Source organism: Hylobates moloch, unplaced genomic scaffold (genome assembly GCF_009828535.3).
Source record: "Hylobates moloch isolate HMO894 unplaced genomic scaffold, HMol_V3 SCAFFOLD_21, whole genome shotgun sequence".
Classification (NCBI taxonomy): Eukaryota; Metazoa; Chordata; class Mammalia; order Primates; family Hylobatidae; genus Hylobates; species Hylobates moloch.
Window position 1 is genome coordinate 43761619 of NW_026652296.1, and position 21288 is coordinate 43782906.

Genomic DNA, 21288 nt, shown 5'->3' on the forward strand with positions numbered 1-21288 from the left:
CTATCTATGACAAACCCACAGCCAATATCATACTGAATGGGCAAAAACTGGAAGCATTCCCTTTGAAAATGGGCACAAGACAGGGATGCCCTCTCTCACCACTCCTATTCAACATAGTGTTGGAAGTGCTGGCCAGGGCAATCAGGCAGGAGAAGGAAATAAAGGGTATTCAATTAGGAAAAGAAGAAGTCAAATTGTCCCTGTTTGCAGATGACATGATTGTATATCTAGAAAACCCCATCATCTCAGCCCAAAATCTCCTCAAGCTGATAAGCAACTTCAGCAAAATCTCAGGATACAAAATCAATGTACAAAAATCACAAGCATTCTTATACACCAATAACAGACAAACAGAGAGCCAAATCATGAGTGAACTCCCATTCACAATTGCTTCAAAGAGAATAAAATACCTAGGAATCCAACTTACAAGGGATGTGAAGGACCTCTTCAAGGAGAACTACAAACCACTGCTCAATGAAATAAAAGAGGATACAAACAAATGGAAGAACATTCCATGCTCATGGGTAGGAAGAATCAATATCTTGAAAATGGCCATACTGGCCAAAGTAATTTATAGATTCAATGCCATCCCCATCAAGCTACCAATGACTTTCTTCACAGAATTGGAAAAAACTCCTTTAAAGTTCATATGGAACCAAAAAAGAGCCCACATCGCCAAGTCAATCCTAAGCCAAAAGAACAAAGCTGGAGGCATCACGCTACCTGACTTCAAACTATACTACAAGGCTACAGTAACCAAAACAGCGTGGTACTAGTACCAAAACAGAGATATAGACCAATGGAACAGAACAGAGCCCTCAGAAATAATACCACGCATCTACAACCATCTGATCTTTGACAAACCTGACAAAAACAAGCAGTGAGGAAAGGATTCCCTATTTAATAAATGGTGCTGGGAAAACTGGCTAGCCATATGTAGAAAGCTGAAACTGGATCCCTTCCTTACACCTTATACAAAAATTAATTCAAGATGGATTAAAGACTTAAATGTTAGACCTAAAACCATAAAAACCCTAGAAGAAAACCTAGGCAATACCATTCAGGACATAGGCATGGGCAAGGACTGACTTCATGTCTAAAACACCAAAAGCAATGGCAACAAAAGCCAAAATTGACAAATGGGATCTAATTAAACTAAAGAGCTTCTGCACAGCAAAAGAAACTACCATCAGAGTGAACAGGCAACCTACAGAATGGGAGAAAATTTTTGCAACCTACTCATCTGACAAAGGGCTAATATCCAGAATCTACAATGAACACAAACAAATTTACAAGAAAAAAACAAACAACCCCATCAAAAAGAGGGCAAAGGATATGAACAGACACTTCTCAAAAGAAGACATTTATGCAGCCAAAAAACACATGAAAAAATGCTCATCATCACTGACTATCAGAGAAATGCAAATCAAAACCACAATGAGATACCATCTCACACCAGTTAGAATGGCCATCATTAAAAAGTCAGGAAACAACAGGTGCTGGAGAGGATGTGGAGAAATAGGAACAATTTTACACTGTTGGTGGGACTGTAAACTAGTTCAACCATTGTGGAAGACAGTGTGGCGATTCCTCAGGGATCTAGAACTAGAAATACCATTTGACTCAGCCATCCCATTACTAGGTATATACACAAAAGATTATAAATCATGCTGCTATAAAGACACATGCACACGTATGTTTACAGCGGCACTATTCACAATAGCAAAGACTTGGAACCAACCTAAATGTCCAACAATGATAGACTGGATTAAGAAAATGTGGCACATATACACCATGGAATACTATGCAGCCATAAAAAATGATGAGTTCATGTCCTTTGTAGGGACATGGATGAAACTGGAAACCATCATTCTCAGCAAACTATTGCAAGGACAAAAAACCAAACACCACATGTTCTCACTCATAGGTGGGAATTGAACAATGAGAACACATGGACACAGGAAGGGGAACATCACACACCGGGGACTGTTGTGGGGTGGGGGGAGGGGGGAGGGATAGCATTAGGAGATATACCTTATGCTAAATGATGAGTTAATGGGTGCAGCACACCAACATGGCACATGTATGCATATGTAACAAACCTGCACGTTATGCACATGTACCCTAAAACTTAAAGTATAATAATAATAAAATTAAAAAAAAATCCTTCCTCAACATGGCTTTTATTTTGGAGTATAAATAAAATATTTTTAAACACACATCTTGTAAAGCACATTTATAAAAAGACAGTGGTCGCACGCCCAATTGGAGTCAAGCCTTGGTTCTGCATTGCCCTAGGAACCAAGGCCATGAACCTGGGAGGGCTTGCTGAAACATACAGCGCAGTTCATTAATACTCTCTGGAGGAACTTCACAAATATAGACTTAAACGTTTTCATGGAGTACTGCTGTGTTCCCCTCTCCCACCCCTGGATACTGATGCTGAATTATGTATGGAGTGTCCATCAGCTATGGGGATCCAGTGATGGTGGGGGTGGTCTTTCTGTTCCCAGGATCTGGGGAAACCATCCATTTGGTGGAAAGCAGGCATTAAGCCAACTTTGGAGGTCGGGGTAATGAGGGCCATAACGTGGATTTCTCAAAGAAGGTGCTATTTATTCAGCACAAGATCAGAAACACAACAGGTAAGGTGATAAATAACTAAAGATTGGGCTCTAGTCCAGCAGTGGACAGCTGTGTAGGGTAGCACAAAGAGTCTCAGAGCACAAGTCCAGTTGTGGGCAAGTATTTGCACTATCTGAGCTATTAATGCCTGCCCTGAACAGTTGCTGGCAAGATAAATTATCCTACATATACATTATATATATACATATATATAATGTGTCTATATGTGTATATACATGTATACTCATATACATAGTATATTTACAAATGTCTAGACCACCACTGGCCAATGGACACTCTACGATGATGGAAATATTCTATATATATAATCTCTAGTATGGTAGCCACTGGCTACATGTGGCTAGTGAGCAATTGAAACATAGATCATGTGAGTGCAGAAATGAATGTTCAATTTATTTTATTCAATTTTAGTTAATCTAATATGTTATTATATAACCACGTGTGGCTGGTTGCTTCTGTACTGGACAGTGCGGGTCTAAATTGTTTATGTATGTTGAATTTGAATCTGATAAGAACAACAACAACAGGCAGAGAGTCTCTTGGCCTTCTGTTTCAAGGGCATTCAGTTTTTTTCCTGGCTCACAGGCTCTAGGAAAAGCAGTTGGGGAAACTGCAGCTTTGTTTTGCAGGTTTTCTGGCCATCTCTCTGGAGGTCTCTGAAATATTCATCCAGAACCTCAAGGTATGAGGGAAATGACACATTCTATTATAGGGTTTCTATGCAGACAAGCAGTCAGGCCCAGAATCGGGCTTTCCTTCTAGAGTTGAGCCAGAGGGGCTTTGGGAATCTTTGAGAAGCACAGTTGCAGGAAGCAGAGAATGATAACAGGAAGAGAGACCCTGGCTCTGAGTTCTGTGTTGAATTTGAGCTCTCTTTTCTACCCTGTAGTCTAGGGCTTCTTGAAAAGTTTCAAGAAGGAAATTCACAAGCCAACAACCAAAGACTGTAACTGAGTGGCAATCATTATAGATATTATAAAACATCACTTATCGTTTGTCAAGTGCAGTAGTCACTATTATCTTAAGAATTCAGAACAACAGCTGAATTCTAAGAAAATTTGTTTTCTGTCCCAATTTGCACCCAGGACCCTCGTGGACTGGAGTCATAGTGATAGACCCTTTACAAGTCAATTTGTAGAAACTCTGGCAGAAAAATGGCGTTGCTTCCCTTGTGGAAAACTGAAAATATTTCTTCAATTGGCTAAGAATCAGAGGTGAAACAGCCACTTTTGCTAGAAATAAGACCACAGCCCACCATACACGAAGTTCCTGTGAATTAACTATAAGGTCCTTCACTACGTGAAAAGAGTTGTTCTAGTGCTGGGATGACCTCTTATGATGGAAGGAGAGAAATATGGATTAGACTAAACCTGAGATGACCTTCAGGCATACCATAGCTAAGGGTGTTTTGGTAGATGGTGATAGTGCTTGTTCAGATCCCCTCCCCTGGGCTGTGCACCACCCCAGCTGCTGTGGGCATTGGCTGCTAACTGTGGTCTTCTGCCTGGGTCTCTGAAGAATCACCCTCAGGAGCTATGGAAACCTGGCTGAAATAAGAATACATAAAACCAGTGCTCCTGCCCCCAAGCGGGACAACTGTGTGGTGGCGTTGATGCTCCAAAGCCCCCCGTGGATCAGGCCACGTGCACATACCTAGTTCCACATCCTTTCTTGGCTACTTCTGCCCCTCCCAAATCCCTCACTGTCTTACAGTTCTCCCTGAAAAGCCCTCCCTCAATAAACCACATGTACTCAAACCCAGTCTCAGGCTCTGCTTCCAGGCAACCCAACCTAAAACAGGTGTTATCTGTCTCTAGAGAAGAGCAATTGGAAACTGATTACCACATCCCTCTGCACAGTGTCTGAGGCCTATTGACTATATTCATGTCATCGTTGGTATACAGAATATGGGCCTCATTCCATCTGTGGGCTCAGTCACTCTCACTTCTTTTTCTTTCTTTAAAAAGCCCTTAAGAAATTACTGTAAAGATAGTTCTAGGCTGGGGACCACTTTGATATTAAGGGCATGGCAGAGGAGCCTGGAATTTGAGTCCCAAGGAGGAGCCTCACTGGTAGAACAGCAAGGGCTGGTGTGTTCCTGTCTGTGTGAATCTTCCATGGCAGCTGTCATATCTGTTTCTCCCAGGAGCCCCATGCTCATGGGGAAGGCCTTAGTGACTAAGACCAAGGGAGGGAAAATGACAGCGAGGCCGAGAAGGGGAAACTAGAACACAGGCCACCGATTGTCCAGGCTAAAGGTCTTATTTGAGAGTGAGTGGTGTACATTCATGATAGAGGGTGCAAGGGAGAGATGGAGGGAAACTGAAAGACATATTCCATGCACCTTGGAAAGCCAAAAGACAGGTGGGAGTAGGGACAAACACACAAACTTGTGTTAAGAATCACACATTTTCCTAAAAGCCTTGGACACTGGGGTGTGCCTGGGGCTCACAGGCCATGCTGGCTTTGGAGCATCAACGCCACCACACAGTTGTCCCGCTTGGGGGCAGGAGCGTGGGTTTTATGTATTCTTATTTCAGCCAGATTTCCATAGCTCCTGAGGGTCATTCTTCAGAGACACGGGCAGAAGACCACAGTTAGCAGCCAATGCCCACAGCAGCTGGGGTGGTGCATAGCCCAGTGAAGGGGACCTGAATGAGAGGCACTGTCACCATCTACCGAAACCCCCTTAGCCATGGTGTGCCTGAAGGTCATCTCAGGTTTGGTCCAATCTATATTTCTCTCCTTCCATCATAAGAGATCATCCCAGCACTAGAACAATTCTTTTCATGTTGGTTGGGGAATCTGGCTTTTTTAGCACCACGGAGAGACTGCCAGCTAGAAAAACTCCCCGATCCTGCCCTGCCATGTGAACTGCTTCCTGCACAGGAGCTGGGTCCCCTAAGAGAGGAGACATGTGGCTGGACTCTTCTGAGAATGTTAAGTTACTATGCAATTAAATTAAAAGCATGCTGTGAATTCCAGAGGCAGCGAACTTGGTGGAGAAAGAACACCATTCTCCCCTCACAGGTCAGGTTTTTGGCTGGCATTGTGGCACTGGGAGAGCCTAGGAACGGTATTTTCACGATGTTTCTTATTTCTCTCTTTTTTTGCTCACTCGTGTTTTCTGATTTTCTTACAGTGGCCATGTATTGCTTTTATGAGAAGAAAAGGAATAAAACATTCTTATTTTAAAGCAAAAAGGAGATATATGCTCAGGAATTGTCAATTTATAAGAAGGTTAAATAGGAAGAGGTTGGTGGTGGAACAAAAAGAGGCTCTGCAGAAATATCTTAAATAGTCACAGGGTGTTAGTTTCCAGGCCATGGTCTGCAGCTCATTTGCTGCAGAAAATGAAGCATGCTTTCTGGAGGTTTAAGAGTTCTTAGGTCGGGCGCGGTGGCTCACGCCTGTAATCCCAGCACTTTGGGAGGCCGAGGCGGGCGGATCATGAGGTCAGGAGTTCAAGACCAGCCTGATCAACATGGAGAAACCGTGTCTCTACTAAAAATACAAAAATTAGTCAGGCATGGTGGTGTGTACCTGTAATCCCAGCTACTCAGGAGGTTGAGGCAGGAGAATCGCTTGAACGTGGGAGGCGGAGGTTGCAGTGAGCTGAGATCACGCTACTGCACTCCAGCCTGGGCAACACAGCAAGACTCAATCTCAAAAAAAAAAAAAAAAAGAGTTCTTCTTTGACCTATTAGAGATGATATGTGCAAAAGCCTAGTGTTCAAGTCCTATAAAAGACAAACTTGGTGGTGTGGGGGTGGCTTGTATCTTTATTTTATTGCATATCGTTGCAAGTAAGTGTTTAAACTGCCTTGTGTCAAGAAATAGGTGTTGCTTCCCAGGAGGCCCTGGGGAATGCTTCTTGTGTTATGAATCTTCAACTGTATGATAAAGTTATGAAGCTGTGGCCTGGTGTGGTGACTCATGCCTGAAATCCCAACACTTTGGGAGGCCAAGGCAGGTGGATCACCTGAAGTCAGGAGTTCAACACCAGCCTGGCCAACATGGTGAAACCCCGGCTCTACTAAAAATACAAAAATTAGCCGAGTGTGGCGGTGGGTGCCTGTAGTCCCAGCTACTCAGGAGGCTGAGGCAGGAGAATCGCTTGAACCTGGGCAGTGGAGGTTGCAGTGAGCCAAGATCGTGCCACTGCACTCCAGCCTGGGTGACAGAGTAAGACTCTGTCTCAAAAAAAAAAAAAGTTATAAAGCTGTGATTGTTTCCATAGAACAATCATAATAGTAACAATGACAGCCACTCTTTCTCAAGTGCCCAAGATGCCTGCTTTTGTGGCAGTCACATGAGGACATTCAGCAGGTGGCCATGGTGAGGTTTTCTCCTCCCCCTGTAGCAGAGTCAGGTGGGCATGAACTTGTGCAGGAAGCCTCTGCAGCTCGGGAGTGCTGGTCCACAGTCCCCCAGGTGGCACAGGGCCGAGCACACCTGACCTCTCACTCCCATGCTGCGTCCAGCATTGATACCAGGTTTTAACACTGATTTCCAAATTCACTTAAACTTCAGAGCCAGATCACATATTCTGGCACAGCCTTAAAGGAGCTCAGTGAACAGTCCCCTCAGAGTGCCCAGAGGGGCTGGGGCAGCTGTGTTGGACAGGTCACTCCGAGCTGGCTGATGGGGCCAGCCTGGGCTGGCTCCACTCATTCCACACACAGCTGGTGCAGCTGGTCACAGCCAGGTGTATTTTCCCCTTTGATTGTAGCTGAGCATCCTTCACTGACTCTCTTGATAAAGCCTCTTTAGAAAATTGCTTTTCAAATTGACTCCATCTCTGGGAAGATTAATGCCGAGGAAACCCACAAACCTGACAATCACCACTCACTCTACCTTGGAAGCTGTTTCTGTGCAGCCCTGCACATTATGGAGAGCGGCGATTGCCACGGCAGTTGATTCCTCTACCCCACCGCTCCACGAGTGTGCTTCGTGGTCATAAGGGCCTCTTCTGCCAAGTGGCACAGCCAGCCCTGGGGCTGCTCTCCAAATCTCCCTGTGTAGCCTCTGCATTCTTCGACAAGTGTATTTGCCCTAGACCTAACTCATCTGCATCTGATAATAAGTTCCGGTGTGGGGGTGGACGAGGGACCGGAGGGCAGTGAGAGGAGGCAGAGCCCTTCCAACCAAGGCAGAACCTCCTTCCCACGTTTGCCTTGCTGGCCCTCCGGTCCTATTGCCACCAGCCAGACATTTCCCTTGTGTCCAGCTGATGCTGGCTGAATATTTTCATTCCCTCATTCATTTAAAAAATATTTATCACCTGTCTATTAAATGCCCGGTACTATTGTAGGCACTAGGGGTACACCAGTGAATACGACAGATGAGGGCCCAGTCCTTTGGGAGGGCCCAACTGAGTTAGTGCTGAAATGTGGTGCTCTCCCATTTCTCTTCATTGAAAACACTGCATTGATCTTGCATAAAGTTCCTGGATAGTTGTGAGATGTTGGGATGATCACGTCTCCAGACCTCAGATTCCTTACAGGGACTTGGACAACATTATTTCCAGTGTTGCCTCTGGCCTTAAATTCCACATGTATGCAGATTATGATGGAATGCTAAGCATATTCAGAAACTGGGAGATAAACTGCCATTCATCTCAGCATATACCCTCATTCCCTCTCTCTCCTTCTCTCCTGCGGTGCTCCCCTCCTGCCCTCTCTCATAATCACATGGTGCTTGACGATCATTAGAGGTCTGTCCTGCTTATCCAGTGCAATCTCAGAAAATAAAGCCTGGTATTGACACGTAGCTTGACTAAGAGGGCCGCAGTGTATTCCAAGCTAACTTTTCCCCTAAATACTGCAATGGTGCCGCCTTTTTGTTAATTGTAAATATTGCTTATATGCAACTAAATGTAGATATTGTGCCAGTTGCACTGCCTGTGAGGGACATTCCAGCCCCCAGCCACTGCTTGCAGAGTGTCTGTAAAGGAACAGACATCGTAAGTCTTTCTACTTTTGCAATAAGGGAATGCGGTACCAGGCCCCAGGGCCTTGTGGAATGGATAAGGACATTGGAGTTAAGGCCATTTGCTTTATTTGTCTGACCCTGTTTTCTCACCTAAATTAAGACTAGGGATGCCAACCTCCTGTAATTAAATGAGATAGTGGAAGTAAAGTGCTATCCCAGTGACTTTCCGAGAGAAGTTCTTAGCAGCAGTTCTTACTAGCATCCTCCCAAGGCTGCCTTTAGGCTTCCAGGATGCTGCAATTGGATGTCATGCTGGCAGAAGGCATGAGGCTATAAAATGGACCAGTAAGCCTTTCTTGCAGTCTCATCTTCTTGACACCCCTTCATAGAGTTTATGTTATTACATCTCCACTTCCCATTCAGTTTGCACAATTCAGCATCCCTCCTGCTAAGATGTAACTACCAGATGTGCCTTAGACATGGCTGTCCAAGATGGTAGCCACTAGCCACATGTTGCTATTTAAATTTAAATTAATTAGAATGAAATAAAATGAAAACTTTTGTTTCTTAATCACAGTCATCCACTTTCTTTCTAGCACTCAGTAGCCACAAGCTATTGTATTGGACCGTGCAGAACATTTTCACCACTGCAGAAAGTCACTGCACTTCCAAATTTCTAAAGAAATTATTCTGAACTCTAACAAGGGAAACACTTGTCAAGGCCCATTTAATGTTGACTTTGGGTAAAGTTAGTTATGATGAGTAAGGTTTAGCCTTAAATCCCCCATTTGGACAGTGGTTCCCAGTCTTGTCTCTTTGTTCATTCCCAAAAGACACTGTAGACCTTGGCATTGTAGACCAGTGACAGGGCCTCTGGAATGCCAGTGATGGGGTTTGGGAGATGGGAGCACCCACTAGGTGGTGTTTCAGAATCCCCAGGGGAATGTTTACTGAAACTCCCTCCCCCAGCCAAGCCTCACCTTCTCCAGGGGGAGTCACTGAGATACCTGAGAGCCCACCGTGAGGGGTCAAAGTGACTGGGCTCAGATCCCAGTTTGGCTGCTTAGTAGCTGGATGACATTTGGCATGCCCTTGACCTTTCCCAACCTTGTCTTATCAGTAATGGCACTGTGAGCTCACAGCAGGGCTGCTCTCACATATGGCCTAATGTAGGACCTGTGTGCATGGGAGCTGATTAAGGTCAAGGTCATGTAGTGAAAACAGCCTGGGGTTTGGGTTTAGATGGGCTTTGCTTCAAGTCCTGCTCCGCCCTTTGTGACTCTGAGCACATTTTTTTTTTATCCTTTCTGGATCTCAGCTTCCTTGTGTATAAAAAGAAATAATGATAAGACACACCTCCTGGGCTTACAAGGATTAAATACAGTAATGCAAATGGGCCTAGCATATACCACATCTAGTCGGTGCTTCGCCCTGACACACAGCATGGGACCAGTTTGTTGTTAAGGCTGCAAAATATTCACTCCCGCTCCCACCTGGACTGTGTGAGTGTAAGGCACACCCTCAACAATAGGGTGGCTGTGAAGCCACCTATTATATATGAAAGCACATAGCATGCAGTTGGCACTCAATAAAAGTGACTTCCAGTCTTCACTTACACTTACAGCCTCTGTGGCCTTGACTGTGTCAATCAACTTGTTTAGAGCTCAGAGAAGTCTGTCTTGCCAAAAGGAGGGATACGGCAGTGGACAGAAATGATGTGTGGACACAGCAGTTTGGAAAATGGTGAGGAACTGTGCAGAGTAGCTATTTTTATTATAGGACATTTATAACATCACTAGGGACTTGGGCAGCTCTGTGTTTGTAGATTATTATAGGGCTTGGGCTGAAGCTTTATTTTTTCCATGTGGTGCTGATTAGAGTGAGGCCTTCTTAAATCATGGACTGTTTCATGGAAAAAAATACTCAGCTTGGCAGTAATCCACTTGGTGCCACTTTCTAGGGGCTCAATGAGTAAACAATGAGGTTGCTCACTCATGGGAAGATGCTTGTCCATGGGAGGATGCTGGCCTGTGGGAGGATGCTGACCTATGGTGGGCTGCCCATCTAAGAGAGGACACTGGCCGGTAGAGGATGCTCACCTATGGTGGGCTGCCCATTTATAGCAGGATGCTGGTCCATGGGAGGATGTTGACCTATGGTGGGCTGCTCTTCTACGGGAGGACACTGGCCCGTGGGAGGGTGCTGACCTACGGTAGGCTGCCCGTCTACAGCAGGACGCTGGCCTGTGGGAGGATGTTGGCCTATGGCGGGCTGCCCGTCTACAGCAGGATGCTGGCCCGTGGGAGGATGCTGGCCTATGGTTGGCTGCCCGTCTACAGCAGGACGCTGGCCTGTGGGAGGATGATGGCCTATGGTGGGCTGCCTGTCTACGGCAGGATGCTGGCCTGTGGGAGGATGCTCACCTATGGTGGGCTGCCCGTCTACGGGAGGACACTGGCCCATGGGAGGATGCTCACCTATGGTAGGCTGCCTGTCTATGGCAGGCTGCTGGCCCATGGGAGAATGGGCATCCCAGGGCACAAGCTTGTCCATTGGAGGATATTTTAGGCTGAAAGGATACATGATTTGGAATTTGCATAAAAATCAGACAATTATTTCACCAAAAATTCTAGGAGATTACTATCTTTTTTATTCTACAGGTGTGAGCTAGAAGTGTTCACATCTAGTCATGAATGAGAAGGAGAGGCAACGTTACATTTACTGTGTGCCTGCTGTAGACCTGTGTGTTGCTAAAGTCTCCCAGCAGCATGCGGAGGAAAGATATTAGCTCCATTGTACTGGTGAGGAAAGAGAAAAAAGTCTCTTATTTTTGGGCCCATTAGTATAGAATTCAGAGGGTCTAGTAATTTCAATGGAAAAAACCCCACATCTTAATTTTCACTAGATTATAACAGAAACTTTTCTTCTCTTTCGATTACGAATGCAGGCCACAAAGCAGAGTGGCATTAGCTCCTCCTCAGACTTTATCGTCAAAGAGCTGGCAGATTATCATGTCCCACCACAGCCACTGCATGGATCTTGCAGCAGCAATTAGTCATCACTGCTGCTCTGAAATTACTGTGGCCATTAGACTTGCCACTAGGGCTTTTTACTTAATGTGCTGACAAGGGGACATATATTTCAGCATGAATTTGTTTTCTAATTGGTTTCAACATAATTGCTTTCCTTTGCAATCCCGTGTATTTTATCTAATGAATTTGGAAAACATTAGACTGAGATGGGGCCCATAGACATCACCATGCTCTCAAAGGGAGAGGGGCACAAAGGTTGAGAATTGCTAAAGCAGAGGGTCAGAAATGTCAAAAGTAATGTCTAAGTTGGTGAAGTCAAGATCAGAATTCAGGTCTGGGTAACTGAGTAGAAGAGATGCAGTGAGTCTAGGACCAATGAAGAGTGGCGAGGAGGATAAAGCCTGCGAGGGGTTGGACTCCGGCCAGGCTTGATCGTCCTCAGAAATCTGGCCCTGGCAGGGAATGAATTTTACCACTATTTAAATGATGTAAGCCACGGAGGTGTATTCTCAAGATAGAATGAGAATGAATGAGCTACAGCTACACACGGTGACCTGGACGAATCTCACAAGCCTCATGCTGAGAAAAAGAAACTGGACACAGTCCAGTCTGAAAACTGGTGAAACGAATCTACAGAGAAAGAAGCAAAAACAAAGGGTGCCTGTGGAGTGTGTGGACGAGCTGGAAGCAGGTATGAGGAATCTTCCTGGGTTGATGGAATGTCTCATCTCTTGATTCAGTGGTAGTTACCAGGGTGTATACATTTATCGACACTCGAATGATACACTTAAGTTCTGTGTATTTGATGATACGTAAATAATACCTCAGTGATAATAATAAAAATTACCATCTCCATTTTAGTAATGCATCAAGGAGGACAGAGAGAAATTAAGAAGTATCCTTACTGACCAATCCACTTGCCAAGGTGGGGCAGTTGGAAGGGAAGTGGGTGCAGTTGACTAACGCTGTGGTTTCTGTGTAGGGAACCCCTTACACAAATCCCTCCAAGTGGCAAAATCCACCTCGCTCAGAGGAAAATCAAGTCCTTAGATTGTCCCACAGGTAGAATGAATAAATAAATTGTGTTATAGTCATACACTGGAACACTCTTCAGCAATGAGTAAAAGCTATAAGTACACATTAAACATGATTGGATCTCACAAACGTAACTCCAAGCGAAATAATCTAGTTGTAAAACAGGACATAGTGTATGATTCTAGTAAGTGTGGAACAGGCAAATTAAGCTATGGAGTTAGAAGTAAGAATATGGCTACGCTGGCATGGGGATGTTAATGGCAGTGGTCACGGGGGGCCTTTGGGGATGTTGGTCATGTTCTCCTTATTGAGCTGAGTGATGCTTATAGTGGTTGATTTGTGCCCTTAGAAATAATGGCATACATCACTGAAACAATTAAGGCTCACAACCAAAAGCAGGGGTTCTGTGTTCTATGTAAATGGTGCCTCCTGGATTTATGCAAACCTGCAGCTTTGCTTGGAAGCTGGTTGTCCCTGAGTCAAATCCAGGCTGAGGATTGTGGCTCACACCTGTAATCCCAGTACTTTGGGAGGCCAGGGCAGAAGGATCACTTGAACCCAGGAGTTTGAGACCAGCTTGGACAACATAGTGAGGCTTTGTCTCTACAAAAAATAAAAAAAAATTAGCCGGGTGTGGTGGCGCACGCCTGTGGCCCTAGCTACTTGGAAGTCTGAGGCAGGAGGATTATTGAGACCAGGAGTTCAAGGCTGCAGTGAGCTGTGATCATGCCACTGTACTCCAGCCTGGGTGACAAAGTGAGGCCTTGTCTCAAAAAAACAAACAAACAAAAAATATAGTTGACCCAAACATGAAGAGGGAATGTGATATTACGCCAGCGCGATGGAGCCATCTCAGGGGCACTTTCCACATGCAGCAGATGGACCACTGCCCCCACTTACTCAGGGTCCTGCGTGGAGCCTCCCACACAGTGGAATCTCTCAGGCACGGTTTTCCAGTCTTTAGCCATTTTCACCATGGCGCCTGCATCAAGGACCCCGTAGCCAAAGAGGTGATTAAATTCCAGGCCGACCCCATTGCGCCGCCACTGATGGACCTCGTCGTGAAGCTGGTTCCGTTTGGAGGTGAGCACAGTCAGATGCTGCATGTCCCGCCAGGTCAGACCCAGGCTGGATACAGGAAGCAGAGAGCAAGAGGGCAAGGGCAAAAGGCAAGGTGAGAGAGGGAGAGAGGCACAATGATTAAGAGAAATATCACTCAGGACACAGACCTCTCATAAGATTTTGGAATCTCTGTGAGCTCTCAAATTCAAGGGAGGGTGTCCATGCACTATTCAGAACCATTATATAAGTCAATTAAAGAAATATTCTTGCTTTTCTTGCTTAAATAAATTGATTTCAAAAGTCTATTCTAACACACACACCGGAATGGCTAAAATGAAAAAAACTGACAATGTTAAGTGTTGAAGATGTGGAGCAACTGGAACACATGTACTTTGTGGATGAGTGTACAAGTAATTCCAACCAAACTGGAAAACTGTTTGGCTGTATCTTCTAAAGTTAAGCTTAAGCTATGGCCTGGAAATTCTTTTCTTAGGCATATACCTGACCAAATGTGTACATATTCACCAGACCTGTGTACAAGAATGCTCCTTGCCCCGAACTGTGAAACCCCTACATGCCATCCAAAAAAGAGTGAGTAAACTAATTAAGGTGTAACTTACAGAATGTGGGGTACTATACAGGAGTGAGAATGAATGAACTCCAGGTACTCTGAACAATATGGAAAAATCTCACAAAACCATGTTGGCCTAAAGAAGCCAGGCAGAAAAGAGAACATAAAGTATGATTCCATCTGTTTAAAATATGAAAACAAGAATGACTAATCTATGCTGTTGGAGGTCGTATTAGTGGTCAGTCTCGTGGGGCAGTGACTGGAAGAGGATACAGGGAGCTTCTGAGTGCTGGTCTTGCTGTCCCTTCATCTGGGAACTGGCACGTGGGTGTGCTCCATTTTTGAAAAGGAGGGTACCAGTTCTTCAAGGGTAGAGAAATTATATTCAGCATATTTATATCCTTAGTGTCCAGGATGGTCCTTGGCACATTGTTTGTTCAGTGAATAAACTAGTCTTCTCGTAAATGTTATTGTTTTTGGAAATTAGTGTCTATTACTACTCATTGTCTATGCTTTTCAAATTGCAAATCAAGATTTGTTTTTGGGCCAGGTTATCGCACAGGTTGTCTATCTGGACTGCACATGAAAATTTTCTCCTAGGGGCATTGAAAATCTCACGGCTAGGGCCTCACCCCCGACCAAGTAAATCAGAATCTCTGGGAGTGAGACCCAGGCATTGGAAACTGTTAAAACTTCTCAGACCATTCCAACAGGCAGCCAATGTTGAGAACCAGTGATTTAATGGTTGGTGTTATTATTTTAAAAAATGAATGGAACAAAATAGAAAAGAATAGCAGTGTGCACTGCACATAGTACAGGAAGCTATTTTTTCATGAAATAGTTGGAGGGTAGGTGTGTGTGTGTGCTGAGCTGCAGTGCAAAACTTATTACTCACTGAGGGTTCTGGTCAAAAAGTTGGCAAAACCTTGCACTACAGTTCTCTTCAGAAGTCGAACAATTCAAAGGACCAGGAGCAACATAACTCATTTGATAAAATTTTAACATATGCAAAGTTCATTGGTTGGAAGATCTGAATCAGAACCAAGAGTTCAAATGATCCATGTGCTCTTGAATGCAGACCTTCTTCTATTAAGAAGCAAGTTCCACACTTGGACACAGGGAGGGGAACATCACACACCGGGGCCTGCCGTGGGGTGGCGGAATGGGGGAGGGATAGCATTAGGAGAAATACCTCATGTAAATGATGAGTTAATGGGTGCAGCAGACCAACACGGCACATGTATACATATGTAACAAACCTGCACATTGTGCACATGTACCCTAGAACTTAAAAGCATAATTAAAAAAAAGAAGAAAAAAAGAAAAGAAGCAAGTTCCAAGGAAGGTCAATGCTTATTTGAGGAGATTCAGAACACGTCTTGGACATATGGTGTAAAATGATGTAAATGGTGTAAAATGGTGTAAATGATGTAAAATGGCGTAAAAGTTCCTTAAATTGATTATGGCTAAAAACTGAGTGTTTTGCTGGAAGGGGATTCTGAGTTTACTAATCTCAGAAGTGTTGACAAATGAGGAACTAAATGACCAGAGGGCTGGCTAGCACGTTTCTCATTTCTCGTCTTTGCCGTAAAAGTGTGCTGTACTTCTGATGCCTGGAGAAGGGCTCCCTTAAATGTTTCTCTACAGATTTATTCTCATGGGGTGCATTTTAGAAAGAGAGAGAGAGGGTGAGAGAGAAATAATGTTTCAGAGAAAGAACTTTTCACTTTTGAGATAAATCAGGGCATAGTCCACTCCCCAGTGTAATTGAGTCTGTGACACTGTTTGACCTGCTATTTGCATATGTCTGAGGAGTAACACCAGGTTCCTTCTAGTATCCCTTCTGAACGATTTAGGAATTGACAGACTACAATATTCTGTAGAGTAGGTATTTATTTCATCAACCTGCTTTAATTGTACCATAGCAGCCCAAGAATTACAGGTGATAGTTATTAAATAATTAAAAAATACATTTATGGAGTATCTGCAATATACACGTCACTGTTTTGGAGACTGTAGGACAAGAAATGTGACATGTTCTTCCCTGTTCTCAAATGTTTTATATGAATTGGGAAAATAAGACGCAGATATATGAGAAGGTACTGCGCACTGAAGTGATTTTATGGATGTCTGTTGAGTGTCTACCACATTCAGGCATCGTGCTAACTCTGGGCATGTCGGACGGATGTCCCTGTCGCCACAAGCTGATAGCCTCGGGAGACAGAGGGACAACTGAGTATTGAAAATGTGAGGGCTGTCATGACAGGGGGAGCTCAGGATGCTGAGGCAGCCATCAGTGGAGCCCCCGTGTTATCCTAGTCAGGAGTTCTCACTGTGATCCTCAATCCCTCTGTGTCACGGCCATTAGTGACATATGTGAATTTCCAACTCTGCTGAATCAGCATCTTGGAGGTTGTGGGCCTGAGAATTTGCATTGAACCCAAATGATTCTTCTGTACAGTGATGTTTGAGAACATTGGCAGTCTGGGACAGTGGTTCTCAACCTTGTCTGCAGGTTGGAATCATCTGGGGGTGGTTAAAAAAAAATGATGTCCAGCCTCAGAGGTTTTGATTCCATGGATTCCTCAAAACATTCAGTATTTTCAGTATGCAGCAAACCTCGTTCAGGGGAGAGCTTCCTAACTTCCTGGACAGCACCAGTCGGGGTGGGGGTGCTGGTGAAAAATACAACTTTCCAGGGGCTCCCCTGGAGATTCTGATTCTATGGATCTCCAGTGGGCTTAGGGTATCTGTGTTTTTAACAAGCACTCCAGGATTCTGATCATCAGGAAATTTGAGAAACTTGGGTCCAGGGGTCAGCAAGGATCTCTTAGGAAGTGGCTGACCAGGAGACTGACTTTTTGTTTAATGTTTAATTTTTAATTTTTGTGCATACACAGTAGATGTATATATTTATGGGGTACATGAGATATTTGGATACAGGCATGCAATGCATAATAATCACATCAGGGTAAATGGGGTATCCATCACCTCAAGCATTTATCCTTTGCAGGAACCTGACTTACAACAGAATGGATTGTTTTTCTCATGTGCAAGGCTGTTCCCTCACCATTCTCTTTCAGAGCATAGTACTTCTATTTACAGCATCAAGTTCCCCTGAACCCAATTAACATTTTCCTCCTAATGATCAAGGCAGCAAAAGTAATTTAAAGTCAGCACACGCATCTCTAGAGAAATTGAAAATGGAAATGTTTTAAAGATGATGCTGTGGTCTTAAGGTTGGAGGAATCACTTCTACTAACATCTGGTAAATTCTGAAAGTCAACAGGAGAATTTTAATCCCTTTACTTGTTGGATCTGATTTTTATCTGAACAATGTGAACTGTGTGACCTGGAGTAAGTTGTTTCACTTCTCTGGGTCTTGTTCTCTTCATCCATAAGAGATGTTTGGAGTAGTGAAAGATCCAATCATTTTCTTTCATTTTTAAAATTCTGAGTCTATCCTCTGAATTTTGGTAGGATTAAAAAATAATTTCAAAGGTTGGATTATTTCCAGTCTGAGAAAAATAATATATTTGTGAGTCAAGCTGGCATTTTCTCCATAGCCTTTGTTTGCTCACCTCCTACGAACGTGGAGAAAATTCAGTTTTCATGACTCCCTGGTGCAGTTGTGGTGTGGAAAATCTCATCTCAAAGAAAGTGAAACCTGATTTTGTGCGTCATGTTTGAGGAAGAGCTAACTCATTCACTGCAGCCCATTGCCGTGGCAGAATGAGTGGTGAGCCCCACGGGCAAGACAGTGGCAGGGCCTTTTCTGTGTTCCATAGAGAGCCCAGTGGAACAGGCATCCTAAAGCTTAAAGCCAACTGTGTGAACTTGGATAAGTTACTTCAACAATTCGAGCTCTAGCCTTCACATCTTTACAATGGGCATAAGGCCTTATAGGTTTGTTGCAGGATGTAAATGTAAATTATGTATGTAAAGTACCTAGCACAGTGCTGGACACTGAATAAAAAGACTTCATTATTATTAATGATAACATATATCACATGTATCAGAAGTTAAAGTAAGTTAGATTACTATTTCCTAAGTATTGACCACAATATTTAAAAGTATGTAAATGAACGTTTTTCAGCTTTAAGGCATATTCAACCTTAAAAATCACCAGACATCCAATTAAAATATAAAATTCCCTATTTCAGAAGCAGAGCTAAAATATTCCAGGAAGTCATTTGAACCTGATTGATGATCTAACTTGCTACCTTTTGTTGATAAGACAACAGAGATCCAGAGATGAGTGATTGTCCACTTAGATGTCAGAAGACATTAGCAGTTGTCTTTCCCTCCATATCTATCTTTTCTCCTTCCTTGTTAGGAAAACTTCAGTTTTATTCAGAACAGCAATGCATTCAGCCATAAAATTACATTTCCCAGCCTCCCTTGAAGTGTGGTGGTGGTCACGTGACAGTTCTAGCCAATGAGAAATAAGCAGAAGCGACTGGGTGGGGCTCCTTGGAAAACCCCTTCAACATGGCTGACTCAGCTGGTTTCTTTCTTTCTTTTCTTTCTTTCTTTTTTTTATTTTTCGCTTTCTTTCTGTCTCTCCTTCTCTCTCTCTCTTTTATTTACTTATTTATTTTTTGCCCTTTGTGCTTCTCCTTTTCCTGTCTGAAATGTAAACATGATGGCTGGAGTTCCAGCACATCTAGAGAACATGGAAGTGGCAGAGCAAAGGAGCAGAAAGCTAGAAAGAGCTGGATTCCCTGATTCACAGTGGTACCCCGGTACCCTAAACCAGCCCTGGGTTCCTTATCTCTGTATTTTCTTTCACATGACAGAAAAATAAACCCTTGTCTGTGTTATTATTTGGATATTATTATTTGGATTTGTTGTTTCATGCAGAAACATTAAGTCTTGACTGAATACCAACACCTAATCAGAGGCAGAAGCCAGCTACCCACACTCTGCACCCAGAGTCATACATTCACAGAGTTATTGCCTTATTGATCATCCTCACACCCTAGTCCACAGATCAGCGACAGGCTGGCAGTTTAAGTATTCCCGGGGAACAGTCATTGAAAAGTCAGGTTCCTGGGCCACCCACCCCTAGGGATTTGTATTCTATGAGGCTTGGGTGGGGCTTGGGAATGTATTTTTTAAAAAACTTTACCCAGTGTGCTCAATTTCACTAGCTATGAGGGAAATGCAAATTAAAACTACAATGTGACTCCACTGCACATCCATAAGAATGCTAAAATGTAGAAGACTAATAATACCACATTTTGGCAAGGATGTGGAGCAACTGTAATTCTCATATACTGCTCAAGGTAGGGTCAATGTGTACACCCACTTCAGGAAACTATTTGACGGTATCTACTAGAATTGCACATATGTATATTAACGACCCAATATTTTGACTCCCTATTAGACGCTCAACAGAAATGTATCTGTATGTTCACCAAAAGGCATGTACAAGAATGTTTTAACAATATCACTCATAGTAGCCCCAAATGGAAACAATCCAAATATCCATTTATACAATGGAGTGATATTCAACAATGAGAATGAACGACCTATAACTACACGCAGCAACATAGAGGAAACTCTTGCTCTGCTGAGCAACAGGGCACATAAATAGTCTGTTTCTTGATTTGGGTGCTGGTTACATGGGTCTGTTCATTTAGTTAAAATGTCATGGAGCCACACCTAATGAATTTCTTTGTAGACACTATACTTGTTAAAGAGTTTACGTTAAAAATCCATCCCCTGGAAGGTCAGTTTTGGAAACATTGTTCCAGTCCAGCATGCGGACCACTTTACTCCAGATGATTTTCTTGAGTCAAAAATTGATCTCCTTATGACATCTCCCCCTCGAGCCTAGCTCACCCTCTAGGACCACAGAGAAAGCACCAGGTCATATGAGAGAAACCTAAATATTCCAAGGTGGCAGTCATCCCCCACTAAAATTCTTTGAAATTTCTCTGATATTGGTGATACTGGGAGATGGGAGCAATATTTCCTGTGACTCCAGTAGGCATTTTCAAGCATTAGGCAGAAGAGTACATTATGATATTAAACTACAAAGTGACAGCTGGTTAGGAGACAGATGGTTTTCTTTTTCTCCCCTACAGTCATGATGGGGGAAGTGTTATTCTCTCTCTTTCAAGGTCCTGATGGACATACATTTAGATAATTTGTTGTTATGCATGAGGACTTCCTGTAACCTTATCTCACGATAAGAGAGAGATGAGCTGTGGGACTGCTCTGTGGAGGCCCTATTCCTCATCCCTCTGGGCTCTCATTTGGAGTATCTCATCCTGACCAATGGTTTTCACTTTTGGCTATTGGAGCTGCTTTGCCTAAAGCTAGAGACGCCTTGGAGTTTACTTCTCCAGAGTAGCTCTTAGCCGATGACGACTCATATAAGAATATGACCGTCCTGCTTCCTTGCCTGGAGGTAGAACAAATTCTGAGGCCTAATTTACACTTGGGATTAGACTGAGGCCAGAACTTTTGAAGTTGAACCTTTGCTTGGATTCTTCCCCATCCCTAACTTGCTTCCCCTACTCCCTTACTGTCATTCCTGGGATCCCTTTCTTAATAAATCACTTGCACCAAAATCTCATCTCAGGGTCTGCTTCCAACCTCAGAAAGTTGGTATTTTGAAGAATTTTAGGACGGGCTCCCGTGATGGACTTACCCACAAGCTGCCAGGTGTTATATTTTTTTCCTCCTTATGCCAGCAGAGAATATTAAGTTCATGATCATTGCTTCAAAACAAAGCATGCCTAAATGGTGACTGCATTCTTTTCTGTAGGGTATCTGGACGTATGTGCTAAAAGAATGGTGACTAATCAAGGCAGAGCCATGAATCTCTAGGAGTCCAGCAGCCTCACTCCTCCACTTTGATTTATTTAGGTCTTCCATTTGTGTGCCTATGGATCTAGGCATAGGTATAGGATTTTGTTTGTCAAAAATCCCAGAAGACTGTGTGTCAAGTCCTGACCCCTGAGGTTGAAAGGGCAACCGGAAACCCTTCTCGCTTTT

General features: G+C 43.7%; 1 protein-coding gene across 1 annotated transcript in view; it reads right to left on the reverse strand.

Annotated features, from left to right (window-relative positions):
• The window catches only part of PCSK2 (proprotein convertase subtilisin/kexin type 2), a 262157-nt gene that overhangs the window by 11532 nt on the left and 229337 nt on the right, over positions 1–21288 (reverse strand). The window contains exon 11 of the mRNA XM_032142938.2: positions 13548–13775. Within this exon, the coding sequence (XP_031998829.1) occupies positions 13548–13775 (228 nt within the window). The remainder of the gene's footprint in view (positions 1–13547; positions 13776–21288) is intronic.